The sequence below is a fragment of the Salmo salar genome, chromosome 20, assembly GCF_965601325.2.
Source record: "Salmo salar chromosome 20, fSalSal1, whole genome shotgun sequence".
Classification (NCBI taxonomy): Eukaryota; Metazoa; Chordata; class Actinopteri; order Salmoniformes; family Salmonidae; genus Salmo; species Salmo salar.
The window spans coordinates 54420579-54444179 of NC_138310.1; the positions used below are offsets into that span (position 1 = coordinate 54420579).

Genomic DNA, 23601 nt, shown 5'->3' on the forward strand with positions numbered 1-23601 from the left:
TTGAGGACTGATTGTTGGATTCAGGGGGTTTCCCTCCTACAATTAATATCAAATCTAGATTGTTCCATGAAAACGCTCAAATAAATAATAACTGCACCATTGTACATCCTTAACGCTCTCTCTCTTATCACCTGATATTCAGGTTAAGGATCAATCGCAATATGATACCTGAACTTTGACTCTGGCCTCTACATATGACAACACGGCAGACACTCAATTAGGCTTGATAAAGTAAAACATTGGTTATTAAAGTCAAGCGTACCATGATAGGAAAAAAAGGTGACTAATGGTGGTGACCTGTTTTGAACCTGTTGTAATTCTGCCTAACTGTCCTTTGATTGTAATGTGACTGTGTGTTGTTGTGTGTTCAGGGTGGGCAGCGCCAGGCCCCTGCGTCACTCTCTGCCCACCTGGCAGCCACAGGAAGGCAGCCATGAGCCTGGCAGTATGTTGGGAGAGCAGCGAGCACAGAACCTAAAGAGTCTATCAAGTGAGCGGCTGAGACCCAGGAATTAAATACTGAGCTTTTTTTAAGGCAATATACAGCCCTTAATACTTCGCTGTCACTCCACAATGTGAACTAATCTTGGTCAGAGAAATGATATTTTACATAGGTGCTCTTGTTTTCTTCCTCTGTAGGATTAGAGGATTAAAACATTGTCTCTCTATCAACAGCGCATCGTGAACTAGGCCACCACTGCAGGGAAGACATCAGCTGTACCAGTGAGAGAAAAGACGTGGAGAATAATATTTTTCCACCCTTGACTTTCATCCCCCTTCCCACACTCTGGGAATGTCCAGGCATTTCAGAGAGAATGAACCTGGGATGAGAGGAGGGAAGTTCTTACATAGTTTCATTACTAAAGAGCTCCCTACAGTAGCCCGCATTCTCCTTCAATATGTGAATATCTCTCTTCATTATCTCTCAAAGGAACCAAGTGAAAATGTTCTATCATGAGCTCAATCATTTAGCCTATTTTCTTTGATTGTTTCATCTTGGGCTGGTGATTTTAGATATTACTTTTTACACAAAGCACACAAGGCAATATGGGAGGATTAATTGTTTAAAGTGGAAAATATTGTTATTCAAATGATGTCAATAAAGACCAATTTAAAATAATTAGCTCTTTTGCTTTATGATTTATTATAAGCGATTTTTATCAAAGGCAATTTTTTCTGTCATGCCCATGATTAAATCGAAAAACTACTATACCCACAATGCCCTGTGCGCTCCTATTTCCCAACTGAGGTTGTGCTTGCAAGGAGATGCTCCGCTCAGTTACAAGATGATGCAGGATTGATGGAGGAGGTGGGTGAATGCGGGAAGGTAGCGGAGAGAATGCACAGAGGAGTGATGCGGATTATGTTGGTCTATTTGACTTGGATTTTTGGTCGTGTGACAGAACGATGATCAGACGGGTAACGGGCCTCTAGATTGTTGACATTTGGACTACAGTCTTTTTTGGACAACCTCTAATTCAGGCGTTCTATGTTTTCATTTATTATCGGCCTATTTGCGCAATTGTTGATTTCATAATACTGAATTTGATTGTTTTGTGGACAACTATAGGCTATTGACACGTGGATATTTCTATCGTTTATCTAAGATTTTGTAAATTATTGTTATTTTTCTTATAAGGTGTGGACAAGTTATATGGTCGCGGCAGCAAAGCGCTCGATACGACAGCATCTGTACACGGACAGATCTTCAAATCAAGGGAACTCCGCTGTATTTTAATAAAGATGTCAACATTATTGCATTATGGCTGCAACTATCAATTGTTTTGCAGCATCAGCGTTTGATCTTGGTGCTATAAACAACAATTCTGTAGAATTTCTAATGATGCCAAACCGAAAGGAGACGACCGAGCGCGCAAATTAAGTGTCCTAAAATATAAAGCCTAAAATAACATTTCAAAATGGAGGCACTTTGTCCTTGCTGGATGGTATTTTTATGGACGATTGTCGGCCTGTTTGTGGGTGTCAGCTTCGGCACCAACGAGGCTGAAGTTGAACCAAACACCTCTGGCCCACTGACTTTCCACTTCCCACTGCGGCAGGGCCCTCTCTCCGAAACCCAACCCTCGCCTGTGGCCCCGCAGCGCTTCTTGAGGGCTGCGCGAAGGCGCAGAGGGGTCAGGGGCATCAATTTCGTGGACATGATCGACAACCTCCGTGGGAAATCTGGACAGGGCTACTACGTGGAGATGGCAGTGGGTTCACCGCCACAGAAGGTGACTGACTGACTCTCTCTCGCTCTCTCTCTCTCACTCTCTCTCTGTCTCGCTCTCTCTTATTGAGACGCCCAATCAGTTGACCCTGTATGACGTTTTACGCACCTGTGCACTGTATCCTCTGCATCGTGGCACGTCAAACCTACCCTATCAAACTTTTGATTGGTGGAATCAGGTGATGAGTAGTAGGGAAAAAACATGTACACCTCTTTGGGTCCCCAGGACCAGAATTAAGAAACACTGGCCTTCATAAACCTTGGTAACCTGGCCTTTAAAATGACAGATGGTGAAGAAGGAGAACAACAAGAATAAATATGTGTGTGTCTGTGTCTGTGTGCTTGCATGTGAGAGAAGGAGAGAGAAAGAAGGAGAGAATGAAGCCTTTAATTCTGCAGAGAGAGAGAGAGAGAGGGGACGGGGGATAATTCCCAGTGTGATGCAGCTAAGCAGCTGCAGGGTACAGACTGGCACACTACAGGGATTACTGTGTGACAGAGCCAATGTTATGCCCTGCCTAGGACACTCCCATTATGCCACTAGGAGGATAAACCAGCACTGGCTTCCATCCACTCATTAACATTTAGAGACATTGATACAAATACAACCATAGAGATGAATCCAGTATTAATAACTATTTATATGAAAAACTAAAATACACTCAAAAGGAATTCCATTACCATACTGCTTTGATTCAGTAATACAAACCAAACAAATTTCCACAAAGGCCTACTGTATAGACTGCTAAACTCAGCAAAAAAAAGAAACGTTCCTTTTTCAGGACCCTGTCTTTCAAAGATAATTCGTGAAAATCCAAATAACTTCACAGATCTTCATTGTAAAGGGTTTAAACACTGTTTCCCATTGTCACGTCCTGACCATAGAAAGCTGTTATTTTCTATGATAGAGTAGGCACTTTGGTCTGCTCCTTCCTACGACAACCGTGACAGAATCTCCCACCACCAAGGGACCAAGCAGCGTGGTCAGCAGGACAAATGGACATGGGAGGAAATCCTGGATGGGAGAGGACCCTGGAGGCAGGCCAGGGAATATCGCCGGTCAAGGGAGCAGATGGAGGCTGCGAGAGATGAACGGCGAATATATGAGGCACTAGCAAGGCAACAATGGAAGCCCGAGAGGCATCCCCAATATTATTTTTTTGGGGGGGGGGGGGCACACAGGGAGATTGGCAGAGTCAGGGTGGAGACCTGAGCCAACTCCCCGTGCTTACCGTGGGAGCGAGTGACGAAGCAAGCACCGTGTTATGCGGTGATGCGCACTGTGTCGCCAGTGCGCATTCACAGCCCGGTGCGATCTGTGCCCGCGCTCCGCATTTGTCGAGCTAGGTTGAGCATTCAGCCAGGAAGGGTGGTGCCAGCGCAGCGCTCCTGGTCTCCAGTTCGCCTTCTCGGTCCAGGATATCCTGCGCCGGCTCTGCGCACTGTGTCGCCAGTGCGTATTCACAGCCCAGTGCGTCCTGTGCCAGCGCCCCGCATTTGCCGGGCGAACGTAAGCATCCAGCCAGGACGGGTTGTGCCAGCTCTACGATCGAGACCTCCAGTGCGCCTCCACGGCCCAGTATATCCTGTGCCTGTCCCACGTACCCGACCTCCAGTGAGTCTGTCCAGCCTGGTACGCCCTGTGCCTGCTCCTCGCACTTTCCCTGAGGTGCGTGTCACCAGTCTGGCGGCACCTGTGCCAGCCCCACGCATCAGGCCTCCAGTGCGCCTGCCCAGTCTGGGGTGTCCTGTTCCTGCTCCCCGCACTCGCCCTGAGGTGTGTGTTACTAGTCTGGCGCCACCTGTGCCAGCCCCACGCATCAGGCCTCCAGTGCGCATTCCCAGTCCAGAGCTTCCGGCGACAGTTCCCAGTCCAGAGCTTCCGGCGACAGTTCCCAGTCCAGAGTTTCCGGCGACAGTTCCCAGTCCAGAGCTTCCGGCGACAGTTCCGCAGTCCGGAACCACCTGAGACGGCCCACAGTCCAGAACCTCCTGAGAGGGCCCGCAGTCCGGAACCTCCTGAGACGGCCCGCAGTCCGGAACCTCCTGAGACAGTCCGCAGTCCAGAGCCTCCAGCGGCGGTCCGCAGTCCAGAACCTCCAGCGGCGGTTCGCAGTCCAGAAATTCCAGCGGCGGTCTGCAGTCCAGAACCTCCAGCGGCGGTCCGCAGTCCAGAACCTCCGGTGATGATCCACGGTCCGGGTCCTTCGGTGACGATCCAGAGTCCGGTGACACAAAAGCGGAGGGATCAGCGGGCGGAGCGGGGTTTAGGCCCCGAACCGGAGCCGCCTCCTCTGCTGGAGGATCTGCGGGATGAGAAGGTTCTGAGTACTGCACCAGAGCCGCCATAGACATTTGTCACCCTCCCTTTTTTTGTGTGTTGGTGTGTTCGGAGTCTGCACCTTTGGGGGGGGGGGGGTACTGTCACGTCCTGACCATAGAAAGCTGTTATTTTCTATGGTAGAGTAGGTCAGGCCGTGACGGGGTTTTCTAGTTGAGTTTTTCTATGTTGTTATGTTCTAGTTTTGTATTTCTATGTTGGGTTTTGTTTGGGATGATCTCCAATTAGAGGCAGCTGGTCATCGTTGTCTCTAATTGGAGATCATACTTAAGTAGGTGTTTTTCTCACCTGGGTTTGTGGGAGATTGTCTTTGAGTTAGTGTATGTTTCACCTCTGCGTCACAGTTTGTTGTTTTCGTTCTTTAGTTTATGTGTATGTATTGCATAGTTTCACAGCGAAAATAAAATGTGGAACGACACACACGCTGCACTTTGGTCCGCTCCTTCCTACGAAAACCGTGACACCCATGCTTGTTCAATGAACCATAAACAATTAATGAGCATGCACCTGTGGAACGGTCATTAAGACACTAACATCTTACAGACGGTAGGCAATTAATGTCACAGTTATAAAAACGTAGGACACTAAAGAGGCCTTTCTACTGACTCTGAAAAACACCAAAAAAGGGTCCCTGCCCAGGGTCCCTGCTCATCTGCATGAGGACTGCAGTTGTGGCCAGGGCAATAAATTGCAATGTCTGTACTGTGAGACGCCTAAGACAGCACTACAGGGAGACAGGACAGACAGCTGATCGTCCTCGCAGTGGCAGACCACGTGTAACAACACCTGCACAGGATCGGTATATCCGAACATCACACCTACGGGACAGGTACAGGATGGCAACAACAACTGCCCAAGTTACACCAGGAACGCACAATCCCTCCATCAGTGCTCAGACTGTCCGCAATAGGCTGAGAGAGGCTGGACTGAGGGCTTGCAGGCCTGTTGTAAGGCAGGTCCTCACCAGACATCACCGGCAACAACGTTGCCTATGGGCACAAACCCACCGTCGCTGGACCAGACAGGACTGGCAAAAAGTGCTCTTCACTGACGTGAGTCGCCGTTTTGTCTCACCAGGGGTGATGGTCGGATTCGCATTTATCGTCGAAGGAATGAGCGTTACACTGGAGGTGGAGGGTCCGTCATGGTCTGGGGCGGTGTGTCACAGCATCATCGGACTGAGCTTATTGTCATTGCAGGCAATCTCAACGCTGTGCGTTACAGGGAAGACATCCTCCTCCCTCATGTGGTACCCTTCCTGCAGGCTCATCCTGACATGACCCTCCAGCATGACAATGCCACCAGCCATACTGCTCATTCTGCGCATGATTTCCTGCAAGACAGGAATGTCCATGTTCTGCCATGGCCAGCGAAGAGCCCGGATCTCAATCCCATTAAGCACGTAATGGACCTGTTGGATCGGAGGGTGAGGGCTAGGGCCATTCCCCCCAGAAATGTCCTGGAACATGCAACTGCCTTGGTGGAAGAGTGGGGTAACATCTCACAATATGAACTGGCAAATTTGGTGCAGTCCATGAAGAGGAGATGCACTGCAGTACTTAATGCAGCTGGTGGCCACACCAGATACTGACTGTTAGTTTGATTTTGACCCCCCTTTGGTTCAGGGACACATTATTAAATTTCTGTTAGTCACAGGTCTGTAGAACTTGTTCAGTTTATGTCTCAGTTGTTGAATCTTGTTATGTTCATATAAATATTTACACATGTTAAGTTTGCTGAAAATAAACACAGTTGACAGTGAGAGGACGTTTCTTTTTTTGCTGAGTTTATAAGACTCAAATGTGTGACTGTTAAATCAACTTCAAGATGTAAACCAGGGGCTGTATGTATCAATCATCACAGAGTAGAAGTTCTGATCTAGGATCAGGTCCCCCCTGTAATCTTATTCATGATCTAAAAGGCTCAACTGATCCTAAATCAGCACTCCTCTGAGATGCTTCATACACACAGCCCCTAAAATAATAGATGAGGTTTGCAACAGGGATTCTAGGCTTCTGCCAGCTAGAGGAAGTGTAGAAGGGTCATAGCAAGAATGAAGTGTGTGTGTGTGTGTGTCAGGATGCAGCCATTACCACGAGCCAGGCGTCTCGGGTGGTGTGTCTGAAGGGAAGCAGGATGCGGGCAGGACAAATCAATTGTGAGGCGTCAGCGTATTCCTCACCAAAATACACCCTCTACACTACAATCAGAGAGAGAAAGGGAAGAGAGCGGGCCAAGAGGCTGACTGAGGGAAAGTTTATGCAGGTTAAAGTTAAATCACTCTTTACAGTACTACCTCATAATGCGAAGGTGATTCTTTATTTATTTCAATATCATATAACATGCAAATGGTTCCACACAGACTGTTATGCACAATCTCCATAGTAACCCTCTTTAATTTACATTTGATTTGGGTTTCCACCGCAATTCATTGCAATGTATCTGTGTTTGCATGGATTGGGGTTTTGATGTGATGTGTGTACAGTGTAGAACATTATTTCAGCTACTGTAAACCTAGGGAATGCATGGTAAAGGGACATGCTCCTCCAAGGAATGTTTAGAAAATTGAAGCTCATTTACTGTATTTCTACAAAATGTAAAAATTCTAAAATGCATTTGGAGCACAGCAAAAACAAGCTAAAATGACTCCAGACATTATCACCTTGCTGCTGTAGCTTCATTCACCTCAGTCAACAGTGGACTGAACATTCTAGAAACCAGTGGAGGCTGCTGAGGGGATGACGGCTCATTTTAATGGCTGGAACGGAGCAAATGGAATGGCATCAAACACATGGAAACGTGTTGGATGTATTCGATGCCATTCCACCAATTCCGCTGAAGCCATTACCACGAGCCCGTTCTCCCCAATTAAGGTGCCACCAACCTCCTGTGCTACAAACACGTCATACAAGAATTAGCTGCTACTCACTAGCTCAGCACCGGGATTAAAACTCTAGTTTAGTTTCATGTCAAGTCAAACAGCAGGTACCTAGCCAAAGCCATCTACTATATCCATCTGTACCTCTGCACTGTTTTGAGTCAAAGTGGCACTGTTCCCTGCAGCTGCGTGATGCTCTCTCTATAAAGCCAGCCAGCCATCCATACAAACAGCCTTCCCTCCTGCTCCCAGCTGTCTGCATGGTCCTAAAGTCAGCCTTCTAGTTCCGGTAAACTGCATTTGCCTTCTAATCAGGATTTAAATTATTTTAGTAGCCTATTTTAAATTGTTTGTGTTGTAGGGTAGGGCGACTGCCATACCCAATTAACACTTCTGTGATAGAGGGTTAGAAGATGACATGGATATGTTATGGAACAGCATGGTGCATGTGATGAGTGAATCTCAAGTGACATGTTTCTGTTAGTGGGAGTGTGTGTGTGTGCACGTGGCATTTGTGAGGAGAGTGTGTGTGGGACCGGGTGAGAGACTAAGGCAACAGGCTGGGGGTTCTTCCATGCACACAGTCCTTCAGGCTCTTGGCTCTGCCACTGAGAAGAACAACTTCCCTGGGCTATGTCCCAAATGGCACCATATTCCCTACATAGTGCATTACTTGGGCTCAAGTCAAAAGTAGTGCACTAGGGAATAGGATGCCAGTTGAGGATGCATCCCTGGATATTTCTGGAGCAGATCTATTATTGATCAGGGTCCTGCTGGTCACCAGAGAGACAACATGGCTGCCAGTCTGATTGACTGACTGCGCAAAATGTGATACTCACACTGAAAGGAGAGGGAAGGTGGGAGACAGAGACAGAGAGAGAGAGAGAGAGAGAGAGGGCAATCCGAGAACAGCCTAGGGGTTGGATGCAGAGGGAAAAGAAAAGAGAAGGACATTTCGAGCAAAGAAACCAATACATAGCAACTGCCAGTACCGTAATGCCAGGAGGTGAGAGAGAGAGAAAGTGACTCCAAATGGCTGAAATGAAGAAGGGCTTTTAGCAGCAGCTGCAGGGAATCATTTTATGAATAGGCATGGTTGTCTCCAGGGTAACAGAGATAATGTCCTTATCATCAGTGTATTTCAATGTATTCTGTCCTTTAACCCTGGAAGACTCAATAACGCGCACACACACACACACACACACACACACACACACACACACACACACACACACACACACACACACACACACACACACCTACATACACCACATATACCTACTGAATACCTGTCACAATATATATGCCTAGTTTGGAAAAATGCCCAGTGAATATGTAATATGGTCTCATAACAATGACAACTATGTTGTGTTTGTGTGTTTGGGAATCAGCTGAATATTCTGGTGGACACAGGCAGCAGTAACTTTGCAGTTGGGGCAGCTGCTCACCCTTTCCTCTGCAGATACTACCATCGCTCACTGTGAGTACCATGGGATCTTATTACGATACACTGAAAGTGCTCTTTCTTGAAAACGTTACTGCTGACATGCACAATGCTTTGGGACCCTATCAACAGTGGACTGATGCACAAAATACTCAAATATGTTTTCTTTTGAGTAAACTATCCCTTTAAATATAATATTAAATATGAATCCCATTGAAGAGTGAATCTCAGTGGTATCTCTACCTTTTAGATGACTCTGCACATACTTCCCTTGGGGGACTTATACAGTAAGCACCAGTTCTCCCCTGTTGTTCATAGGTCTAACTCCTACCGCGACCTTGGGCGCAGCGTCTACGTACCTTACACCCAGGGCCGCTGGGAGGGCGAGCTGGGCACTGACCTGGTGGCTGTGCCGCACGGCCCCAACGCCTCGCTCCGTGCCAACATCGCTGCCATTACCCAGTCGGACCGCTTCTTCATCAACGGATCAAACTGGGAGGGCATCCTGGGCCTGGCCTACGCCGAGATCGCCCGGGTGAGAGTAGGGAAGAGAGGGAGGGAAAGGGAAATGGTCTGGGTAGAAAACACATGGGTGAGAGGGGGGAAGAGGGAGATGGAAAGGGAGGGTGAGAGTGATCAGCTAGAGGGTCACTGGTGAGGGTAGAGAGACAGCACTATACAGTAATGTGAAAAATGCACAGTGATCGATTTATGGAGATACAATATCAGTTTAGGTTTGTTGTCAACAAGATGGCTAAAATGACCACAGGATTGATTTAGATTATTTCCCCCTCATTTTAATGTAGTTATCCTTTTCCCATCTTTAAATCCTTTACCCCCCCCCCCCCCCCCTTTCTGTTTAGCCTGATGAGACGTTGGAGCCTTTCTTTGACTCGCTGGTGCGGCAGACCCCCGTGCCTAACCTGTTCTCCCTGCAGATGTGTGGCGCAGGGTTCACCCAGAACTACAGCCTGGGCAGTGCCACCGTGGGTGGCAGCATGGTGAGATGAGAGAGATAGAGCAAGAGAAATAGACATACAGTAGATAGGAAAAGGCACAGACAAATTTCTGTTTTAGGGAAATACACAGAAGTGGTGTGTTGTGTTAGTGTATAACCATGAGGGTTATAAACTCAGCAAAAAAAGAAACGTCCCTTTTTCAGGACCCTGTCTTTCAAAGATAATTCTTAAAAATCCAAATAACTTTACAGATCTTCATTGTAAAGGGTTTAAACACTGTTTCCCATGCTTGTTCAATGAACCATAAACAATTAATGAACATGCACCTGTGGAACGGTCGTTAAGTCACTAACAGCTTACAGACGGTAGGCAATTATGGTCACAGTTATGAAAATTTAGGACACTGAAGAGGCCTTTCTACTGACTCTGAAAAACACCAAAAGAAAGATGCCCAGGGTCCCTGCTCATCTGTGTGAACGTGCCTTAGGCATGCTGCAAGGAGGCATGAGGACTGCAGATGTGGCCAGGGCAATAAATTGCAATGTCCGTACTGTGAGATGCCTAAGACAGCGCTACAGGGAGACAGGACAGACAGCTGATCATCCTCGCAGTGGCAGACCACGTGTAACAGCACCTGCAAAGGATCAGTACATCCGAACATCACACCTGCGGGACAGGTACAGGATGGCAACAACAACTGCCCGAGTTACACCAGGAACGCACAATTCCTCCATCAGTGCTCAGACTGTCCGCAATAGGCTGAGAGAGGCTGGACTGAGGGCTTGCAGGCCTGTTGTAAGACAGGTCCTCACCAGACATTACCGGCAACAACGTTGCCTATGGGCACAAACCCACCGTTGCTGGACCAGACAGGACTGGCAAAAAGTGCTCTTAACTGACGAGTTGCGGTTTTGTCTCACCAGGGATGATGGTCGGATTCATGTTTATCATTGAAGGAATAAGCGTTACACCGAGGCCTGTACTCTGGAGCGGGATCGATTTGGAGGTGGAGGGTCCGTCATGGTCTGGGGCGGTGTGTCACAGCATCATCGGACTGAGCTTGTTGTCATTGCAGGCAATCTCAACACTGTGTGTTACAGGGAAGAAATCCTCCTCCCTCATGTGGTACCCTTCCAGCAGGCTCATCCTGACATGACCCTCCAGCATGACAATGCCACCAGCCATACTGCTCGTTCTGTGCATGATTTCCTGCAAGACAGGAATGTCAGTGTTCTGCCATGGCCAGCGAAGAGCCCGGAACTCAATCCCATTGAGCACGTCTGGGACCTGTTGGATCGGAGGGTGAGGGCTAGGGCCATTCCCTCCAGAAATGTCCGGGAACTTGCAGGTGCCTTGGTGGAAGAGTGGGGTAACATCTCACAGTAAGAACTGGCAAATCTGGTGCAGTCCATGAGGAGGAAATGCACTGCAGTACTTAATGCAGCTGGTGGCCACACTTTTGATTTTGACCCCCCCCTTTGTTCAGGGACACATTATTCAATTTCTGTTAGTCACATGTCTGTGGAACTTGTTCAGTTTATGTCTCAGTTGTTGAATCTTATGTTCATACAAATATTTACACATGTTAAGTTTGCTGAAAATAAACGCAGTTGACAGTGAGAGGACGTTTCTTTTTTTGCTGAGTTTATATAGAGATGGTATGTGCCAGGTAGGTATGTCGGTATTGTTTAGTTATAATCTGTATTGCAAAGGCAATATGAGATGGAAAGTGTGCTGAGTGTTTGGACCCAGCCTATGATACTGTCTGATTGCCGTTTTCTTAGATCATTGGTGGAGTGGATTCTTCTCTCTATGTTGGGGACCTGTGGTACACCCCGATCCGCCGGGAGTGGTATTATGAGGTCATCATTGTGCGCATTGAGGTCAATGGTCAGGATCTCAACATGGACTGCAAGGAGGTACTGGAGCTAACGGTTTTGCTGATAACATTTTTTATAATGTGTGTTTTTCTGATGATCCTTTAATCAACATTTTCCTCTGTATTTCATTCAATTTTTCTCTTTAATATAATAATATAATATATGCCATTTAGCAGATGCTTTTATCCAAAACGACGTATAGGCATGTGTGCGTACATTTTAAGTAGGAGTGGTCCCTTCTCTTTTTCTCTTTAGTTTGCTCCCGTATTCTCTTTAGTTAACCCTGAATATCTGTCTGTTTACCTTATATCACTAATACTGGTGCGGTAAGTGACAGTGAATAAAGAATGACAATTTGTTTCCTCTCTTGGCTTGCGGTTCTATCAGTACAACTATGATAAGAGCATTGTGGACAGTGGCACCACTAACCTCCGGCTCCCTCGTAAAGTGTTCCAGGCAGCCGTGAAGGCCATTGAGGCAGCCTCGTCTGTGAGTCCCTCCTCATACTTTTTCTCCTCTCTCTCTCACTCCCCCTCTCTGTTGTTTTGTTCTTTCTCATCTTTCCAGCTGCCAGTTTCAGCTAGTGCCATGTGAAATCCCCTTTCTCAGGTCTAATGTCTGTAATACTTTCATGGCTATCAACTTTCTCTAGTTTCTGCAATTGCTAAATATTCTTTCTATCCCTCTCTCTCACACACACACACACACACACACAAACCCCATGTTTCCCTATCAGACAGAGCAGTTTCCCTCTGGGTTCTGGTTGGGGGAGCAGCTGGTGTGCTGGCAGGCTGGCACCACCCCGTGGCACATCTTCCCTGTCATCTCGCTCTACCTAATGAGTGAGAACCGCAACCAGTCCTTCCGCATCTCTATTCTCCCACAGGTAACAGTGTCTGTCTGTGTACTTACCTTCAGTTCATCAATTCAATGAGCTAGTGATGATCCTCTCTTAAACTCCCTTCACTGTTCATTCAATTTAGATGTGTTGAGAACTACAGAGTGTATTTGATGTATGTTATTCCTAGGAGAGACTGGACCTTGGAGTGGTGATTAATAGAATCACTGTTTCAATGGAAATGAGATAGAAGTGGAGAGCAGCTTGTATTGGGACAGTAGAGGCAGCCAGCGCTGGCTTTGAACCTTCGACTAGCAACAGTTAACATTGATAATATGCTTGTATAAAAATGTGAAAGTAGTGAGTATATTCCTCACTCATGCATGGACTGGTTAATTCATGCTTACACCAAACCCAAACTGCATAGACAAGCACAAAACAGTGCTGTGAGCTTATTAGCCTATTGCTGTATTTCTCTTGGTTTACACTTAACATACATTGTAGGTGTCCTCTACTGACTGATGTCCGTTGTTTCTTTATGCCCCCTGCAGCAGTACCTGCGACCCGTGGAGGACGTGGCCTCGGCCCAGGAGGACTGCTATAAGTTTGCCGTGTCCCAGTCCAGCACAGGCACCGTCATGGGTGCCGTCATCATGGAGGGCTTCTATGTGGTGTTCGACCGCCAGAGGAAACGCATCGGATTTGCCGTCAGCACCTGCCATGGTGAGGGGGGGATGGAGGGAGTATGAGAGGGAGGGAGAGGGGAGATATATATATACTACTGTTCAAAAGTTTGGGGTCACTTAGAAATGTCCTTGTTTTTGAAAGAAAAGCAAATTTTTTTGTCCATTAAAATAACGTAAAATTGATCAGAAATAGTGTAGACATTGTTAATGTTGTAAATGACTACTTTAGCTGAAAATGGCAGATTTCTTTAATGGAATATCTACATAGGCGTACAGAGGCCCATTGTCAGCAACCATCAAGAAACTGAAGATCTCGAATAACGCTGTGTGCTACTCCCTTCACAGAACAGCACAAACTGGCTCTAACCAGAATAGAAAGAGGAGTGGGAGTCCCCGGTGCACAACTGAGCAAGAGGACAAGAACATTAGAATATCTAGTTTGAGAAACAGACGCCTTACAAGTCCACACTGGCAGCTTCATTAAATAGTACCCACAAAACACCAGTCTCAACGTCAACAATGAAGAGGTGACTCCGGGATGTTGGCCTTCTAGGCAGAGTTGCAAAAGAAAAGCCATATCTCAAACTGGCCAATAAAAATAAAAGATTAAGATGGCCAAAATAACACAGACACTGGACAGAGGAACTCTGCCTAGAAGGCCAGCATCCCGGAGTCGCATCTTCACTGTTGACGTTGAGACGTGTTTTGCGGTACTATTTAATGAGGCTGCCAGTTGAGGACTTGTGAGGCGTCTGTTTCTCAAACTGGACACTCTAATGTACTTGACCTCTTGCTCAGTTGTGCACTCCTCTTTCTATTCTGGTTAGAGCCAGATTGCACTGTTCTGTGAAGGGAGTAGTACACAGTGTTGTATGAAATCTTCAGTTTCTTGGCAATTTCTCGCATGGAATAGCCTTCATTTCTGAAACCAAGAATAGACTGACGAGTTTCAGAAGGAAGTTATTTGTTTCTGGCCATTTTGAGCCTGTAACCTAACCCACAAATGCTGATGCTCCAGATATTCAACTAGTCTAAAGAAGGCCAGTTGTATTGCTTCTTTAATCAGAACAACAGTTTTCAGCTCTGCTAACATAATTGCAAATGGTTTTCTAATGATAAGTTAGCCTTTTAAAATGATAAACTTGGATTAGCAAGCACAATGGTTAATAATAATGGGCCTCTGTTCACCTATGTAAATATTCCATAAAAAATCAGACGTTTCCAGCTACAATAGTAATTTACAACAACGTCTACACTGTATTTCTGATCAATTTGATGTTATTTTAATGGACAAAAAAATATGTTTTCTTTCATTAACAAGTGACCCCAAACTTTTGAACGGTAGTGTGTGTGATATATATATATATATATACTCAGCAAAAATATAAACGTCCTCTCACTGTCAACTGCATTTATTTTCAGCAAACTTAACATGTGTAAATATTTGTATGAACATAACAAGATTCAACAACTGAGACAAACTGAAAAAGTTCCACAGACATGTGACTAACAGAAATGTAATAATGTGTCCCTGAACAAAGGGGGGGTCAAAATCAAACTAACAGTCAGTATCTGGTGTGGCCACCAGCTGCATTAAGTACTGAAGTGTATCTCCTCCTCATGGACTGCACCAGATTTGCCAGTTCTTGCTGTGAGATGTTACCCCACTCTTCCAAGGCACCTGCAAGTTCCCAGACATTTCTGGGGCGAACGGCTCTAACCCTCACCCTGGCCCTAGCCCTCCCAGACGTGCTCAATGGGATTGAGTTCCGGGCTCTTCACTAGCCATGGCAGAACACTGACATTCCTGTCTTGCAAGAAATCACGCACAGAACGAGCAGTATGGCTGGTGGCATTGTCATGCTGGAGGGTCATGTCAGGATGAGCCTGCAGGAAGGGTCCACATGAGGGAGGAGGATGTCTTCCCTGTAATGCACAGCATTGAGATTGCCTGCAATGACAACAAGCTCAGTCCGACGATGCTGTGACACACCGCCCCAAACCATGACGGACCCTCCAACTCCAAATCAATCCCGCTCCAGAGTACAGGCCTCGGTGTAAAGCTCATTCCTTTGACGATAAACGCAAATCCGACCTTTATCCCTGGTGAGACAAAACCGCGACTCGTCAGTGAAGAGCACTTTTTGCCAGTCCTGTCTTGTCCAGCGACGGTGGGTTTGTGCCCATAGGCGACGTTGTTGCCGGTGATGTCTGGTGAGGACCTGCCTTACAACAGGCCTGCAAGCCCTCAGTCCAGCCTCTCTCAGCCTATTGCGGACAGTCTGAGCACTGATGGAGGGATTGTGCGTTCCTGGTGTAACTCGGGCAGTTGTTGTTGCCATCCTGTACCTGTCCAGCAGATGTGATGTTCGGATGTACCGATCCTGTGCAGGTGTTGTTACACGTGGTCTGCCACTGCGAGGATGATCAGCTGTCTGTCCTGTCTCCCTGTAGCGCTGTCTTAGGCGTCTCACAGTACGGACATTGAAATGTATTGCCCAGGCCACATCTGCAGTCCTTGTGCCTCCTTGCAGCATGCCTAAGGCACGTTCATGCAGATGAGCAGGGACCCTGGGTATCATTCTTTTGGTGTTTTTCAGAGTCCGTAGAAAGGCCTCTTTAGTGTCCTAAGTTTTCATAACTGTGACCTTAATTGCCTAGGGTCTGTAAGCTGTTAGTGTCTTAACGACCGTTCCACAAGTGCATGTTCATTAATTGTTTATGGTTAATTAAACAAGCATGGGAAACAGTGTTTAAACCCTTTACAATGAAGATCTCTGAAGTTATTTGGATTTTTACGAATTATCTTTGAAAGACAGGGTCCTGAAAAAGGGACGTTTCTTTTTTTGCTGAGTTAATATACAGTGGGGCAAAAAAGTACTTAGTCAGCCACCAATTGTGCAAGTTCTCCCACTTAAAAAGATGAGAGAGGCCTGTAATTTTCATCATAGGTACACGTCAACTATGACAGACAAAATGAGAAAAAAATAATCCAGAAAATCACATTGTAGGATTTTTTATGAATTTATTTGCAAATTATGGTGGAAAATAAGTATTTGGTCACCTACAAACAAGCAAGATTTCTGGCTCTCACAGAACTGTAATGTTTTCTTTAAGAGGCTCCTCTGTCCTCCACTCGTTACCTGTGTTAATGGCACCTGTTTGAACTTGTTATCAGTATAAAAGACACATGTCCACAACCTCAAACAGTCACACTACAAACTCCACTATGGCCAAGACCAAAGAGCTGTCAAAGGACACCAGAAACAAAATTGTAGACCTGCACCAGGCTGGGAAGACTGAATCTGCAATAGGTAAGCAGCTTGGTTTGAAGAAATCAACTGTGGGAGCAATTATTAGGAAATGGAAGACATACAAGATCACTGATAATCTCCCTTGATCTGGGGCTCCACGCAAGATCTCACCCCATGGGGTCAAAATGATCACAAGAACGGTGAGCAAAAATCCCAGAAGCACACGGGGGGACCTAGTGAATGACCTGCAGAGAGCTGGGACCAAAGTAACAAAGCCTACCATCAGTAACACACTACGCCGCCAGGGACTCAAATCCTGCAGTGCCAGACGTGTCCCCCTGCTTAAGCCAGTACATGTCCAGGCCCATCTGAAGTTTGCTAGAGAGCATTTGGATGATCCAGAAGAGGATTGGGAGAATGTCATATGGTCAGATGAAACCAAAATATAACTTTTTGGTAAAAACTCAACTCATCGTGTTTGGAGGACAAAGAATGCTGAGTTGCATCCAAAGAACACCATACCTACTGTGAAGCATGGGGGTGGAAACATCATGCTTTGGGGTTGTTTTTCTGCAAAGGGACCAGGACGACTGATCCGTGTAAAGGAAAGAATGAATGGGGCCATGTATCGTGAGATTTTGAGTGAAAACCTCCTTCCATCAGCAAGGGCATTGAAGATGAAACGTGGCTGGGTCTTTCAGCATGACAATGATCCCAAACACACCGCCCGGGCAACAAAGGAGTGGCTTCGTAAGAAGCATTTCAAGGTCCTGGAGTGGCCTAGCCAGTCTCCAGATCTCAACCCCATAGAAAATCTTTGGAGGGAGTTGAAAGTCCGTGTTGCCCAGCGACAGCCCCAAAACATCACTGCTCTAGAGGAGATCTGCATGGAGGAATGGGCCAAAATACCAGCAACAGTGTGTGAAAACCTTGTGAAGACTTACAGAAAACGTTTGACCTGTGTCATTGCCAACAAAGGGTATATAACAAAGTATTGAGATAAACTTTTGTTATTGACCAAATACTTATTTTCCACCATAATTTGCAAATAAATTCATAACAAATCCTACAATGTGATTTTCTGGATTTTTTTTTCTCATTTTGTCTGTCATAGTTGAAGTGTACCTATGATGAAAATTACAGGCCTCTCTCATCTTTTAAGTGGGGGAACTTGCACAATTGGTGGCTGACTAAATACTTTTTTTGCCCCACTGTATAATATACACTGCTCAAAAAAATAAAGGGAACACTAAAATAACACATCCTAGATCTGAATGAATGAAATAATCTTATTAAATACTTTTTTTTTACATAGTTGAATGTGCTGACAACAAAATCACACAAAAATAATCAATGGAAATCCAATTTATCAACCCATGGAGGTCTGGATTTGGAGTCACACTCAAAATTTAAGTGGAAAACCACACTACAGGCTGATCCAACTTGGATGTAATGTCCTTAAAACAAGTCAACATGAGGCTCAGTAGTGTGTGTGGCCTCCACGTGCCTGTATGACCTCCCTACAATGCCTGGGCATGCTCCTGATGAGGTGGTGGATGATCTCCTGAGGGATCTCCTCCCAGACCTGGACTAAAGCATCCGCCAACTCCTGGACAGTCTGTGGTGCAACGTGGCGTTGGTGGATGGAGCGAGACATGATGTCCCAGATGTGCTCAATTGGATTCAGGTCTGGGGAATGGGCGGGCCAGTCCATAGCATCAATACCTTCCTCTTGCAGGAACTGCTGACACACTCCAGCCACATGAGGTCTAGCATTGTCTTGCATTAGGAGGAACCCAGGGCCAACCGCACCAGCATATGGTCTCACAAGGGGTCTGAGGATCTCATCTCGGTACCTAATGGCAGTCAGGCTACCTCTGGCGAGCACATGGAGGGCTGTGCGGCCCCCCAAAGAAATGCCACCCCACACCATGACTGACCCACCGCCAAACCAGTCCTGCTGGAGGATGTTGCAGGCAGCAGAACGTTCTCCACGGCGTCTCCAGACTCTGTCACGTCTGTCACGTGCTCAGTGTGAACCTGCTTTCATCTGTGAAGAGCACAGGGCGCCAGTGGCGAATTTGCCAATCTTGGTGTTCTCTGGCAAATGCCAAACGTCCTGCACGGTGTTGGGCTGTAAGCACAACCCCCACCTGTGGACGTCGGGCCCTCATACCACCCTCATGCAGTATGTTTCTGACCGTTTGAGCAGACACATGCACATTTGTGGCCTGCTGGAGGTCATTTTGCAGGGCTCTGTCAGTGCTTCTCCTGTTCCTCCTTGCACAAAGGCGGAGGTAGCGGTCCTGCTGCTGAGTGGTTGCCCTCCTACGGCCTCCTCCACGTCTCCTGATGTACTGGCCTGTCTCCTGGTAGCGCCTCCATGCTCTGGACACTACGCTGACAGACACAGCAAACCTTCTTGCCATAGCTAGCATTGATGTGCCATCCTGGATGAGCTGCACTACCTGAGCCACTTGTGTGGGTTGTAGACTCCGTCTCATGCTACCACTAGAGTGAAAGCACCGCCAGCATTCAAAAGTGACCAAAACATCAGCCAGGAAGCATAGGAACTGAGAAGTGGTCTGTGGTCCCCACCTGCAGAACCACTCCTTTATTGGGGGTGTCTTGCTAATTGCCTATAATTTCCACCTGTTGTCTATTCCATTTGCACAACAGCATGTGAAATTTATTGTCAATCAGTGTTGCTTCCTAAGTGGACAGTTTTATTTCACAGAAGTGTGATTGACTTGGAGTTACATTGTGTTGTTTAAGTGTTCCCTTTATTTTTTTGAGCAGTGTATATACATACACACTGAGTGAAGAAAACATTATGAACACCTGCTCTTTCTATGACATAGACTGACCAGGTGAATCCAGATGAAAGCTATGATCCCTTATTGATGTCACTTGTTAAATCCACTTCAATCAGTGTAGATGAAGTGGAGACAGATTAAAGAAGGATTTATGTATGTGTGTGCCTGTATGTATGTTGCTGATCTATATGTATTTCTATGCTACAGTGCACGATGAGTTCCGTACGGCCTCCGTCGAGGGGCCATTCCACGGCGTGGATCTGGAGGACTGCGGCTACAACATCCCGCAGACGGACGAGTCCACCCTCATGACCATTGCCTACATCATGGCGGGCATCTGTGCCCTTTTCATGCTGCCACTGTGCCTCATGCTGTGCCAGTGGCGCTTCTCCCGCTGCCTCCGCCCACCTGGAGCTGGGGACTTCGCTGATAATATCTCACTCCTCAAATGATAGAGGCATGGAAATACAGTACACAGGAGAGGCAAGCCTACCAGGAATGGAGATGAAGGCTTTTCTAATTGTTGTTGAGGACGCATCAGCCTCATTGAGTAATGCAGAAACAGATTAACATGCAGGATGGTGTTGGTTGTGGCTTGGGAGGGTAGCACAATGACCAAACAAGCCAATGGCCACTTACTTTGGATTCATCAAAGGTGGATATACCAGCAAGCTGGGTTAAATGGCTTCCTGGATTCAGTGGACAACTTTGTTGATAGAAGGGCATGATATAAATATACAGTATTTATAGATGTATGTGAGTGTTCGTGATTGTATGAGGTGTGTGTAAATGTATGTACAGCACCAGTCAAAAGTTTGGACACACCTACTCATTCAAGGATTTTTCGTTATTTTTACTATTTTCTACATTATACAATAATAGTGAAGACATCAAAACAATGAAATAACACATATGAAATCATGCAGTAACCAAAAAAGTGTTAAACAAATCAAAATATTTTATATTTGAAATTCTTCAAAGTAGCCAACCTTTGCCTTGATGACAGCTTTGCACACTCTTGGCATTCTCTCAACCAGCGTCACCTGGAATGATTCCCAAACAGTCTTGAAGGAGTTCCCACATATGCTGAGAACTTGTTGTTTGCTTTTCCATTACTCTGCGGTCCAACTCATCCCAAACCATCTCAATTGGGTTGAGGTCAGGTGATTGTGGAGGCCAGGTCTTCTGATGCAGCACTCCATCACTCTCCTTCTTGGTCAAATAGCCCTTACACAGGCTGGAGGTGTGTTGGGTCATTGTCCTGTTGAAAAACAAATGATAGTCCCACTAAGCGCAAACCAGATGGGATGGCATATCGCTGCAGAATGCTGTGGTAGCCATGCTGGTTAAGTGTGCCTTGAATTCTAAATAAATCACACCAGCAAAGCACCCCCACAACATCACACCTCCTCCTCCATGCTTCACGGCGGGAACCACACATGCAGAGATCATCCGTTCACCTACTCTGCATCTGTTGGAACTAAAAATCTCAAATTTGCACTCACCAGACCAAAGGACAGATTTCCACCGGTCTACTGTCCATTGCTCGTGTTTTTTGACCCAAGCAAGTCTCTTCTTATTGATGTCCTTTAGTAGTGGTTTCTTTGCAGCAATTAGATCATGAAGGCCTGATTCACGCAGTCTCCTCTGAACAGTTGACGTTGAGATTAAGCATTTATTTGGGCTGCAATTTCTGAGGCTGGTAACTCTAATGAACTTATCCTCTGCAGCAGAAGTAACTCTGGGTCTTCCTTTCCTGTGGCGGCCCTCATGAGAGCCAGTTTCATCATAGCGTTTGATGGTATTTGCGACTGCACTTGAAGAAACTTTCAAAGTTCTTAAAATTGTCCGGATTGACTGACCGTCATGTCTTAAAATAATGATCGCCTGTCGTTTCTCTTTGCTTATTTGAGCTGTTCTTGTCATTATATGGACTTGGTCTTTTACCAAATAGGGCTATCTTCTGTATACCACCCCTACATTGTTACAACACAACTGATTGGCTTAAACGCATCAAGGAAATAAATTCCACAAATTAACAAGGCACACCTGTTAATTGAAATGCATTCCAGTTGACTACCTGAGTGTGCCAAGAGTGTGCAAAGCTGTCAAGGCAAAGGATGGCTACTTTGAAGAGTCTCAAATATAAAATATTTTGATTTAACACTTTTGTTACATGATTCCATGTGTTATTTCATAGTTTATGTCTTCACTATTATTCTACAATGTAGAAAATAGTACAAATTCAGAAACACCCTTGAATCAGGTGTGTCCAAACTTGACTGGTACTGTGTGTTTATGGATCACATATACACAAGGTAATCTAGAATTTAAGGATGGACCTGATTGAATATATTTGATTTTACATCAACAGTACCAGCTAAGCAACGCTAATCATAAGTGCTAATTGGGTGAACTTTTCAAGAGTAAAATTAGCACTCAAATATCAGATGCAGTGAACTTTTATGGTGAAGCCATGTTACTTGGTGTACATTAAAAAGCTTAGATTAATGTATTTAATACAGTTACTATCAGACACTTTTATATGGCTCTTAAGTTGGTACCTCACTGCCAGTGAATGTACCAATTCACACAGAAAGAGAAGCATGGACACGCAATCATTCTCCCACACATACAGAGGTCTTCAAAACCGCCAAACAGCTTGAACATCTCAGCCAACCCCTTAACAGCTCACCGGCACAGACCCGGACAGTAACACACGTTCATGTGCCCCAGTCAACTGCACTATTCCCATGGTGTGCTTGAATATAAATTGTTTTGTGATGATTATGTAAATTAACACAATTGTAAAATGTTTCATTTACGGACAGATTCTTTCATAGACCTGCTGTAAATAAATAGACGCACCTGACACAGCACTGACCACCAATAAATAAAGTAACAAATATAATTGAATCTGTGTCATGACATGAATTCCCCTTCCCTGATGAGTGAGATACAGACATCTGGACCTATGTCACTATTGAGTAAATCAATCCTGCATTGTCACTAATGCTGGGAGTCAGAAAGCACGTGCAGATGGTAAGTTTAATCAAACGGAACATCAAACAATATCACAAAACAAGAGTCGCATATAGACATTAAACACAAACAATACTGACTGGGGAAAGAATCTAAGGGACTGCCAGATATAGGGGAGGTAATGGAGTCTAGGTGTGCCTGATGATGTACAGATGCGCATAATGATAGAAGCCAGTTGTGCATTATGATGGATCCCAGGACTGGAGGGCAGGCGCGGGAGTAGACATGACTGTACCCAACGCGCGGTTCCAGCCGCTGGACGACGACAGCCAGAGGGACGGCCCCGAGGAGCAGGCCGGTCCGGGTGGCCGAAGGTATAAATCACGGATGTTGGGATCCAGAATGTCCTCCACTGGAACCCAACACCACTCCTCTGGGGCATACCCTTCTCAGTCCACCAGATACTGGAGCCAACCCCCATGACGTCGGGAGTCTAGAAGAGATCTGACGGCATAGGCTGGACCCCCCCCCCCACCCAATGTCCAGGGGGGTGGAGGGGTGTTGTGGGGGACAGCATCAGCTAGGGGACCAGAAACCACCGGCCTGAGAAGGGAGACGTGAAAAGAAGGTGAGATACAGTAGTCACTGGGAAGCTGTAACCTATACGTCACCTCGTTGACCCGCCGGAGAACCTTGAATGGCCCCACAAACCGGGGGCTCAGCTTCTTGCAGGGCAGGTGGCGTGGGAGGTTCCTGGTAGAAAGCCAGACACGATCCCCAAGGTGGTACACAGGAGTCTCACTGCAGTGGCGGTCTGCCTGCTCCTTTTGACGGTCGACAGTGCGCTGGAGTCTCACGTGAGCGTCGCGCCACACTTCTGCGCCTGAACCACTCATCGACCGCAGGAGCTTCGGTCTGGCCCGGGGTCCCGGAGACAGGGCCAGCTGAAAACTCAGAACACACGCACTGGGAAATACCTGGATGTCCAACGACAGCGGTGTGTGCCCAGGTCAGCAGCCGATCCCTTATCCTGTGGGAACTTAGATGTGCTAGGGAGGACGTGCGGGCTCCCTCTCCAGAGCCTGGCAAATGTCCACATCTACGTCCCAAACGACAGGGGCTACGACTCGGGAGGATGGGATTATAGGTCGGTGAGGATGACGAATGGTTCCTTGGCGCCCTCCAGCCAGTGTCTCCACTCCTCTAATGCAAACTTCACCGCCAGGAGCTCTCGATCACCAATGTCGTAATTCCTCTGCAGGGGACAGTTTCTTAGAGTAATATGCACACAGA

At 46.4% G+C, this 23601-nt stretch overlaps 1 protein-coding gene across 1 annotated transcript; it reads left to right on the forward strand.

The window, feature by feature from the left end:
* Positions 1-1236: 1236 nt before the first annotated feature.
* LOC106580819 (beta-secretase 1) lies at positions 1237-22237 on the forward strand. The gene is made up of 9 exons (XM_014162279.2): positions 1237-2234; positions 8841-8929; positions 9212-9428; positions 9757-9894; positions 11637-11771; positions 12120-12221; positions 12469-12618; positions 13122-13293; positions 19534-22237. Exons 1-9 carry the CDS (start codon positions 1920-1922, stop codon positions 19776-19778), a joined length of 1563 nt encoding a protein of 520 aa, XP_014017754.1. The 5' UTR covers positions 1237-1919; the 3' UTR covers positions 19779-22237.
* Positions 22238-23601: the final 1364 nt, after the last annotated feature.